This window comes from Nerophis lumbriciformis, linkage group LG28, assembly GCF_033978685.3.
Source record: "Nerophis lumbriciformis linkage group LG28, RoL_Nlum_v2.1, whole genome shotgun sequence".
Classification (NCBI taxonomy): Eukaryota; Metazoa; Chordata; class Actinopteri; order Syngnathiformes; family Syngnathidae; genus Nerophis; species Nerophis lumbriciformis.
In genome coordinates, this window is record NC_084575.2 from 27,770,764 (window position 1) to 27,781,209 (window position 10,446).

The 10,446-nt window shown below is 41.7% G+C and overlaps 1 protein-coding gene across 1 annotated transcript in view; it reads right to left on the bottom strand.

Annotated features, from left to right (window-relative positions):
- The window catches only part of cdk5rap1 (CDK5 regulatory subunit associated protein 1), a 47,640-nt gene extending 40,696 nt beyond the window's left edge, over window positions 1-6,944 (bottom strand). Inside the window, exons 1-2 of the mRNA XM_061923987.1 lie at window positions 6,915-6,944; window positions 7-88 (exon numbers count right to left, since the gene is read on the bottom strand). Of these exons, the coding sequence (XP_061779971.1) occupies window positions 7-88; window positions 6,915-6,929 (97 nt within the window). The 5' untranslated portion in view covers window positions 6,930-6,944. The remainder of the gene's footprint in view (window positions 1-6; window positions 89-6,914) is intronic.
- Between the last annotated feature and the right edge of the window lie 3,502 nt (window positions 6,945-10,446).

The window sequence follows — 10,446 nt, forward strand, 5'->3', positions numbered from 1 at the left end:
TCTCACCCGACTCTTTGTTCCCTGCAGACGATGGAGTGAAGCAGACACAGACTGTGCTCCTTCTCAAACGCATCACACCTTGTTGTCCCTGACGAAAAGAATATGATCAGTTTTTTTTTTTGTAATTTTCAGAAGAAAACACAACAATTGTGGTGCACAATAATAATATTGTACGTGTGGTTTTTTTTTTGTATTGACCAAAGGGAACGGAATTGGCTTCAAAGTGTTGTAAACATTTGCTGGCCTAATAATAACATAAAAAAATAAGACATGGGTGTCCAAACTTGTTTCCTTTGGGTGGCACTTAATATATATTTTATACAGTAGGGAAGGGATTCATTCGTGGGGTTTAATCATTTTGCAATGCAGTCTGCTGAAAATGATGGAAAGCGCCACTCTACATAGCAACTGACGCAGTGGTCAAAATTAGAATTGCCACAAAACTAATATTCTAAGATATTCAACACTCTCTTGCTTTGGCGGCTAAAGAGGATAGTAGTGCATACTTGCCAACCTTGAGACCTCCAATTTCGGGAGGTGAGGGGTGGGTGCGGGGGGCGTGGTTGGGGCAGGGGCGTGTTTAAGAGGGGAGGAGTATATTTACAGCTAGAATTCACCAAGTCAAGTATTTCATATATATATATATATATATATATATATATATATATATATATTCCCGTGACCCCGAAGGGAATAAGCGGTAGAAAATGGATGGATGGATATATATATATATATATATATATATATATATATATATAAAAGAAATAATTTACTTTCAGTGAATTCTAGCTATATATATATATATATATATATATATATATATATATATATATATATATATATATATATATATATACATACAGGTAAAAGCCAGTAAATTAGAATATTTTGAAAAACTTGATTTATTTCAGTAATTGCATTCAAAAGGTGTAACTTGTACATTATATTTATTCATTGCACACAGACTGATGCATTCAAATGTTTATTTCATTTAATTTTGATGATTTGAAGTGGCAACAAATGAAAATCCAAAATTCCGTGTGTCACAAAATTAGAATATTGTGTAAGGGTTAAATTTTGAAGACACCTGGTGCCACAAACTAATCAGCTGATTAACTCAAAACACCTGCAAAGGGCTTTAAATGGTCTCTCAGTCCAGTTCTGAAGCCTACACAAACATGGGGAAGACTTCAGATTTGACAGCTGTCCAAAAGGCAACCATTGACACATTGCACAAGGAGGGAAAGACACAAAAGGTTATTGCTGAAGAGGCTGGCTGTTCTCAGAGCTCTGTGTCCAAACACATTAATGGAGAGGCAAAGGGAAGGAAAAACTGTGGTCAGAAAAAGTGAACAAGCGATAGGGATCACCGCGCCCTGGTCAAGATTGTGAAAAAAAAACCATTAAAAAATGTGGGGGAGATTCAGAAGGAGTGGACAGCTGCTGGAGTCAGTGCTTCAAGATCCACCACCAAGAGACGCTTGAAAGACATGGGTTTCAACTGCCGCATACCTCGTGTCAAGCCACTGTTGACCAAGAAACAGCGCGCAAAGCATCTCACCTGGGCTAAGGAAAAAAAGAGCTGGACTGCTGCTGAGTGGTCCAAAGTCATGTTTTCTGACGAAAGCAAATTTTGCATTTCCTTTGGAAATCGAGGTCCCAGAGTCTGGAGGAAGACAGGAGAGGCACAGGATCCACGTTGCCTGAAGTCTAGTGTAAAGTTTCCACCATCAGTGATGGTTTGGGGTGCCATGTCATCTGCTGGTGTCAGTCCACTCTGTTTCCTGAGATCCAGGGTCAACGCAGCCGTCTACCAGCAAGTTTTAGAGCACTTCATGCTTCCTGCTGCTGACCTGCTCTATGGAGATGGAGATTTCAAGTTCCAACAGGACTTGGCGCCTGCACACAGCGCAAAATCTACCCGTGCCTGGTTTACGGACCATGGTATTTCTGTTCTAAATTGGCCCGCCAACTCCCCTGACCTTAGCCCCATAGAAAATCTGTGGGGTATTGTGAAAAGGAAGATGCAGAATGCCAGACCCAAAAACGCAGAAGAGTTGAAGTCCACTATCAGAGCAACCTGGGCTCTCATAACACCTGAGCAGTGCCAGAAACTCATCGACTCCATGCCACGCCGCATTAACGCAGTAATTGAGGCAAAAGGAGCTCCAACCAAGTATTGAGTATTGTACATGCTCATATTTTTCATTTTCATACTTTTCAGTTGGCCAACATTTCTAAAAATCCCTTTTTTGTATTAGCCTTAAGTAATATTCTAATTTTGTGACACACGGAATTTTGGATTTTCATTTGTTGCCACTTCAAATCATCAAAATTAAATGAAATAAACATTTGAATGCATCAGTCTGTGTGCAATGAATAAATATAATGTACAAGTTACACCTTTTGAATGCAATTACTGAAATAAATCAAGTTTTTCAAAATATTCTAATTTACTGGCTTTTACCTGTATATATAAAAGAAATACTTGAATTTCAGTGTTCATTTATTTACACATATACACACACAACACTCATCTACTCATTGTTGAGTTAATGGTTGAATTGTCCATCCTTGTTCTATTCTCTGTCACTATCTTTCTAACCATGCTGAACACCCTCTCTGATGATGCATTGCTGTGTGGCACGCACAAAAGTGCTTTCATCAAATGCACTAGATGGCAGTATTGTCCTGTTTAATTGCTGTTTACGGCAGACAGACTGCTTTACTATAGACGTTCTTTATATTGTGGGAAAGCGGACTCAGGTCCGCATGGAGCTGGAGGGGGCGTGGCCTCCAGCTCCGCCTGAATTTCGGGAGATTTTCGGGAGAAAATTTGTCCCGGGAGGTTTTCGGGAGAGGTGCTGAATTTCGGGAGTCTCCCGGAAAATCCGGGAGGGTTGGCAAGTATGTAGTAGTGTTGTCCCGATACCAATACACCAATGTATTTCGATACTTTTCTAAATAAAAGGGACCACAAAATGTTTTATTATTGGCTTTATTTTAACAACAAATCTTACGGTACATTAAACATCTGTTTCTTATTGCAAAATAAAATAGTGAACATACAAGACAACTTGTCTTTTAGTAGTAAGTAAGCAAACAAAGGCTCCTAATTTAGTCTGCTGACATATGCAGTAACATATTGTTTCATTTATCATTATATTATTATGTCAAGATTATTAAGGACAAGCGGTAGAAAATGTATTATTAATCTACTTGTTCATTTACTTTCTCTTTGAACATGTTCGATCTACACTTCTGTTAAAATGTAAAAATCACTTATTCTTCTGTTTGGATACTTTACATTAGTTTTGGATGATACCACAAATTTGGGTATCAATCTGATACCAAGCCATTCGAGGATCATACATTGGTCATAGTCAAAGTCCTCATGTGACATATTTCCTGAGTTCATAAACATAATATACATTTAAAAAAAACGAAAGATGTGATGCCAAAAAATAACGTAATCACAGTAGTATCGACTAGATACAATCCTGTACTTGGTATCATTACAGTGGATGTTAGGTGTAGATCCACCCATGGCGTTTGTTTACATTGTGACACCGGTGAGCTACAGTGTGTAGTGAAGCATGTTTAGCTATTCCTCGTTCTGCAGGGATGATACTTGTGAAAAACGTACTTTATTCGTCGCCATGGAGGCGAGGATTAGTGATTTAGAAGTAGCTAAAACACTGCAGACTGCGGATGGACTTTAGCCGCTAGCTAGCTAACCGTATTTTAAGGCACCTCTTACTGAGGGCGTTTCAGTGTTATAACTTCACCTTTATCGTCAGTTTTTAAGCCAAAATGCGTCCGTTCTCCCTTTTCTGTCTACACACTGTGTCTGCTTGTAAGTACTCTGTGATTGTGCGCTGCCGAACATGCTCCTCTGCTCGTAAAACCAGCAATGTCACGACATGACAACGATGGGGGGCAGGGGGGGATGGACCGGCACTTTTTAGAGGCGGTATAGTACCTAAAAAGATTCATTAGTATCGCGGTACTGTACTAGTACCAGTATACCGTACAACCCGAGAGCAGTGTTTTTCAACCTTTTTTGAGCCAAGGCGCATTTTTTTCTTTGGAAGAATGCGGAGGCACACCACCAGCAGAAATCATTAAAAAACGAAACTCAGTTGACAGTAAAAAGTCGTCGTCGCAATTGTTGGATATGACTTTAGACCATAACCAACATGCATCAATGTAGCTCTTGTCTCAAAGTAGGTGTACTGTCACCACCTGTCACAGGTGAGTTTCTTTCTGTTTTCCTGTGTGTAGTGTTTTAGTTCTTGTCTTGCGCTCCTATTTTGGTGGCTTTTCCTCTTTTTTTGGTATTTTCTTGTAGCAGTTTCATGTTTTCCTTTGACCGATATTTCCCGCATCTACTTTGTTTTAGCAATCAAGAATATTTCAGTTGTTTGTATTTTTCTTTGTGGGGACATTGTTGATTGTCATGTCCCGTTCGGATGTACATTGTGGACGCCGTCTTTGCTCCACAGTAAGTCTTTGCTGTCGTCCAGCATTCTGTTTTTGTTTACTTTGTAGCCAGTTCAGTTTTAGTTTCATTCTGCATAGCCTTCCCTAAACTCCAATGCCTTTTCTTAGGGTCACTCACCTTTTGTTAATTTTTGGTTTAAGCATTAGACACCTTTTTACCTGCACCCTGCCTCCTGCCGTTTCCGACATCTACAAAGCAATTAGCTACCTGCTGCCACCTACTGATAAGGAAGAGTATAACGTGGCAAGTCTGCCGATCTCCAGACAGTACAGACATCAACAACGGCACATTATTTGCGGATTATAATTACTAATAATATTTTTAACCCATCCATCCAGCCATTTTCTACCGCTTGTCCCTTTTTGGGGTCAAATAGGTGAAATTAGATAATCTCCCACGGCACACTTAAGACTTCCTTTTTATTGTCATTCAAATTTGAACTTTACAGTACAGATAAGAACGAAATTTTGTAGCATTAGCTCATTGTAGCGCAGGATAAAAAATCATTAAGGTGCAGATATAAATAAATAGATTACTGTACAGATAAATATATTGCACTTTTGCATATGCATCCACGTTTATGGATGTTTGTTATATTGTCTTTATATTCACCAGACTGTATCTCACGGTACACTAGTGTGCCGCGGTACAGTGGTTGAAAAACACTGCCCTACAGGATAGTGCCCAATTCGTGACGTTTCATGCGTCAGGCTATATGAATCCACTTCCTACTTTATGGGCTATTCCACCGAATTGGAGACATTTGCCTGTTGCAACTGGAACAGGTCTGGACTTGTGATAAGTTTGTAAAAAGCGATCCCAGAATGGACTTCTTTACAGGAGGTTTTATTCTGAAAATGAAGTAAAAAAAATCACAGCAACTCCTTCTCCGTGACTCCTTGTACCGCATTGACTCACTATGACAGTGTTTTTCAACCTTTTCTAAGCCAAGTCACATTTTATTCATTGAAAAAATGCGGAGGCACACCACCAGCAGAAAACATTAAAAAATTATACTCAGTAAAAAGTCGTCCTCGCAATTGTTGGATATAAATTCAAACCATAACTAACCATGCATCAGTATTATAGATGTCCGATAATTGCTTTAAAATGTAATATCGGAAATTATCGGTATTGGGTTTTTTTTAATTATCGGTATGTTTTTTTTTTGTTTTATTAAATCAACATAAAAAACACAAGATACACTTACAATTAGTGCACCAACCCAAAAAACCTCCCTCACACTCATTCACACAAAAGGGTTGTTTCTTTCTGTTATTAATATTCTGGTTCCTACATTATATATCAATATATATCAATACAGTCTGCAAGGGATACAGTCCATAAGCACACATGATTGGTCCACTAACCATAAACAGTTAATTTTACTCATTTGCATTAATTACTAGTTTCTGTGTAACTGATTTTATATTGTTTAACTTTCTTTTTTATTCAAGAACATGTTTTTAATTTATTCATCTTACTTATTTTTTTTAAAAAGGACCTTATCTTCACCATACCTGGTTGTCTAATTTAGGCATAATAATGTGTTAATTCCACGACTGTATGTATCGGTTGATATCGGTAATTAAGAGTTGGACAATATCGGCAAAAAAGCCATTATCGGACATCCCTAATCACTATAGCTCTTGTCTCAAAGTAGGTGTGCGGTCACCACATGTCACATCACGCCGTGACTTATTTTGAGTTTGTTGCTGTTTTCCTGTGCGTAGTGTTTTAGTGCTTGTCTTGCGCTCCCATTTTGTTGTCATGTCATGTACGGATGGATGTACTTTGTGGACGCCGTCTGCTCCACTTCGCTGTAAGTCTTTGCTGTCGTCCAGCATTCTGTTTTCGTTTACTTTGCTGCCAGTTCAGTTTGAGTTTCGTTTTGCATAGCCATCCCTAAGCTTCAATGCCTTTTGTTTATTTTTGGTTTAAGCATTAGATACCTTTTTACCTGCACCTTGCCTCCCGCCGTCGTCTGCATATTGTGATCACGACAAACCATGTTCCCGACGTCTACAAAGCAATTAGCTACCTGCTGCCACCTACTGATATGGAAGAGTATTACACAGTTACTGTGCCGAGCTCAAGACAGCACAGACAATAATTATTGGTTTGCAAAAAATATTACCGTATTTTCCGCACCGGGTTATAAGCCGCGCCTTCAATGAACGGCATATTTCAAAACTTTGTCCACCTATAAGACGCCCCGTGTTATAAGCCGCATCTAACTGCGCTAAAGGGAATGTCAAAAAAACAGTCAGATAGGTCAGTCAAACTTTAATAATATATTAAAAACCAGCGTGATGTGGGCGCGCATGGAGTCGTATATCAACATGGACGGAGCTGCGTGAAAAAAGCCACCCGGCCTCTTCGCGTAAACTTCCCTTAACCACTCGCTCACCTTTTCTTCATCCATCCATCCCTTCGAGTTAGCTTTTATGATGACGCCGGCTGGAAAGGTCTCTTTTGGCAAGGTCTTCCTTTTGAATATCACCATGGGTGGAAGTTTCTGGCCATTAGCATGGCAAGCTAGAACCACAGTGAAGGATGACTTCTCATTCCCTGTGGTGCGAATATTCACCGTACGTGCTCCCGTTGTATCCACAGTGCGGTTCACAGGAATATCAAAAGTCAGTGGAACCTCGTCCATGTTGATAATGTTCTCTGGCCGGATCTTTTTTTCAGCTATCTTGTTTTTACAATATGCACGGAAAGTAGCCAGCTTTTCTTGAAAGTCTTTAGGCAGTTGCTGTGAAATAGTAGTCCGTGTGCGGATGGAGAGATTGCGTCTTTTCATGAACCGGAAACCTGTCGCTTAGTAGGAGCCATTTTGTGGTCTTTACAGATGTAAACACACAAAGGAAATGAAACGTAATATCCGTGCGCTTCTTCTTCTTCTACGGGGGCGGGTGGTTGCTTACAGTAGAAGAAGAAGCGCTTCCTCTTCTATGGGGGCGGGTGCTTACCTTGGCGGTTGCTTGCGTAGAAGAAGAAGCGCTTCCTGTTCTACGGGGAAAAAAGATGGCGGCTGTTTACCGTAGTTGCGAGACCTAAACTTTATGAAAATGAATCTTAATATTAATCCATATATAAAGCGCACCGGGTTATAAGCCGCACTGTCAGCTTTTGAGTAAATTTGTGGTTTTTAGGTGCGGCTAATAGTGCGGAAAATACGGTAGTAACCCATCCATCCATCAATTGTCTACCGCTTATTCCCTTTGGGGTCGCTGGAGCCTATCTCAGCTACAATCGGGCGGAAGGCGGTGTCCACCCTGGACAAGTCGCCACCTCATCGCAGGGCCAACACAGATAGACAGACAACATTCACACTCACATGAGGCCAATTTAGTGTTGCCAATCAACCTATCCCCAGGTGCATGTCTTTAACCCAATTAGATGAAATTACATAATTTCCCACGGCACACCAAACAATATCACACGGTACACTAGTGGTTGAAAAACACTGCACTATGAGATGCAAAAAGTAAACACTGCCGACTAGCGGCCTAAATAGAGAACTACGTGGAGAAGGAGTTCAATAACAGCAAGAAAACATGTACATGTACAGTATTACACATACCTGAAAATGAAGTAAAAATCACATAAACTCCTTGTGCTGCTCTGCTTCCTACACAAAGAAAACATACTTTTTACCAACAGGAAACGGGCTGGGTAGTGGTCACGTGACATGACAGAGGCCCGCTTCAAAGAAATCGCGCCAAAATGGTTACTCGAAAAAAGCGGTTAAAATAACACAAACATTTTTTGATATATTTTAAGGGTACATAAAAAGTAAACAATACACGGCAAGTATTATAAAAATAAACCGTTCGTTTTTTTGTTGGGGAACGACCCACAGCACGACGCCAATTTGGACACAAGACAACTCAATAAGGGGAGGAGCTACAGAAGCTACAGGAAACTACGGAAGCCTGACAGTATGCCATGACAGGAAGTAGTAAAATAAAATAATACATTCACACAAACATAATACTTCAATAACAAAATAAAAACATTCGGAAATATTAACAAAGTGCACGTTTAACTCCGTTACACCACACTGAAAATAGAAGTACTTTTCTGTCTTTTTCAACTCAAAAAATGTTACAGCACACTTGAGATGTGTGCTCGTTTTTTTGTGTGTGCAAGGTTCCTATGGCTAAGACTTTTCAGCATAAAACGACCAAATACATGAAATATGACCACGGTATAGAATGTTGACACTAAGCACACTTCAGTGGTCCAATAAGAATTTGTCCATCCATCCATCTTCTTCCGCTTATCCGAGGTCAGGTCGCGGGGGCAGCAGCCTAAGCAGGGAAGCCCAGACTTTCCTCTCCCCAGCCACTTCGTCCAGCTCTTCCCGGGGGTTCCCGATCCGTTCCCAGGCCAGCCGGGAGACATAGTCTTCCCAACGTGTCCTGGGTCTTCCCTGTGGCCTCCTCCCGAGGGAGGCGTTCGGGTGGCATCCTGACCAGATGCCCGAACCACCTCATCTGGCTCCTCTCGATGTGGAGGAGCAGCGGCTTTACTTTGAGCTCCCCCCGGATGGCAGAGCTTCTCACCCTATCTCTAAGGGAGAGCCCCGCCACCCGGCGGAGGAAACTCATTTCGGCCGCTTGTACCCGTGATCTTGTCCTTTCGGTCATAACCCAAAGCGCATGACCATAGGTGAGGATGGGAACGTAGATCGACCCGTAAATTGAGAGCTTTGCCTTCCGGCTCAGCTCCTTCTTCACCACAACGGATCGATACAGCGTCCGCATTACTGAAGACGCCGCACCGATCCGCCTGTCGATCTCACGATCCACTCTTCCCTCACTCGTGAACAAGACTCCGAGGTACTTGAACTCCTCCACTTGGGGCAAGATCTCCTCCCCAACCCGGAGATGGCACTCCACCCTTTTCCGGGCGAGAACCATGGACTCGGACTTGGAGGTGCTGATTCTCATCCCAGTCGCTTCACAGTCAGCTGCGAACCGATCCAGAATAAGAATTTGTATTTTGCAAAAATCATTTTGGTAACAGGACTGAGATTTTTACACCACCCCATCCCATACTTGCCAACCCTCCCGATGTTCCCAGGAAACTCCCGAATTTCAATGCCCCTCCCGAAAATCTCCCGGGGCAACCATTCTCCCGATTTCCACCCGGACAACAATATTGGCGGTGTGCCTTAAAGGCACTGCCTTCAGCGTCCTCTTTCCCTCCATACAATCAGCGTGCCGGCCCGGTCACATAGTATGTGCGGCTTTTACACACTCGTAAGTTTATGCAAGGCATACTTGGATCAACAGACATACAGGTCACACTGAGGGTGGCCGTGTAAACAACTTTAACACTGTTACAAATGTGCCCCACACTGTGAACCCACACCAAACAAGAATGACAAACACATTTCGGGAGAACATCCGCACCGTAACACAACATAAACACAACAGAACAAATACCCAGAACCCCTTGTAGCACTAACTCTTCCGGGACGCTACAATATACATCCCCGCTACCACCAAACCCCGCCCCCCTCTACATAAACTGGATTTAGACCTTGTTTGCTGATGTAAGGGCTGGTCTCCTGAGGCTTCAGTAAAACGTGGTATTGTACCATTCTGTCTCTGGGGTCCTATTTACTCAACATATATGTCATCCAAAATAACTTGGGATTGACCAGTGTGTTTTATTCCCTGAGCGGAAGACTGGTCAAGTGCAACACCTCCTATGTGTTACCTTGTTTTTTATGGAACTGTGAACCCACACCAAACAAGAATGACAAACACATTTCGGGAGAACATCCGCACCGTAACACAACATAAACACAACAGAACAAATACCCAGGACCCCTTGTAGCACTAACTCTTCCGGGACGCTACAATATACATCCCCGCTACCACCAAACCCCGCCCCCCTCTACATAAACTGGATTTAGACCTTGT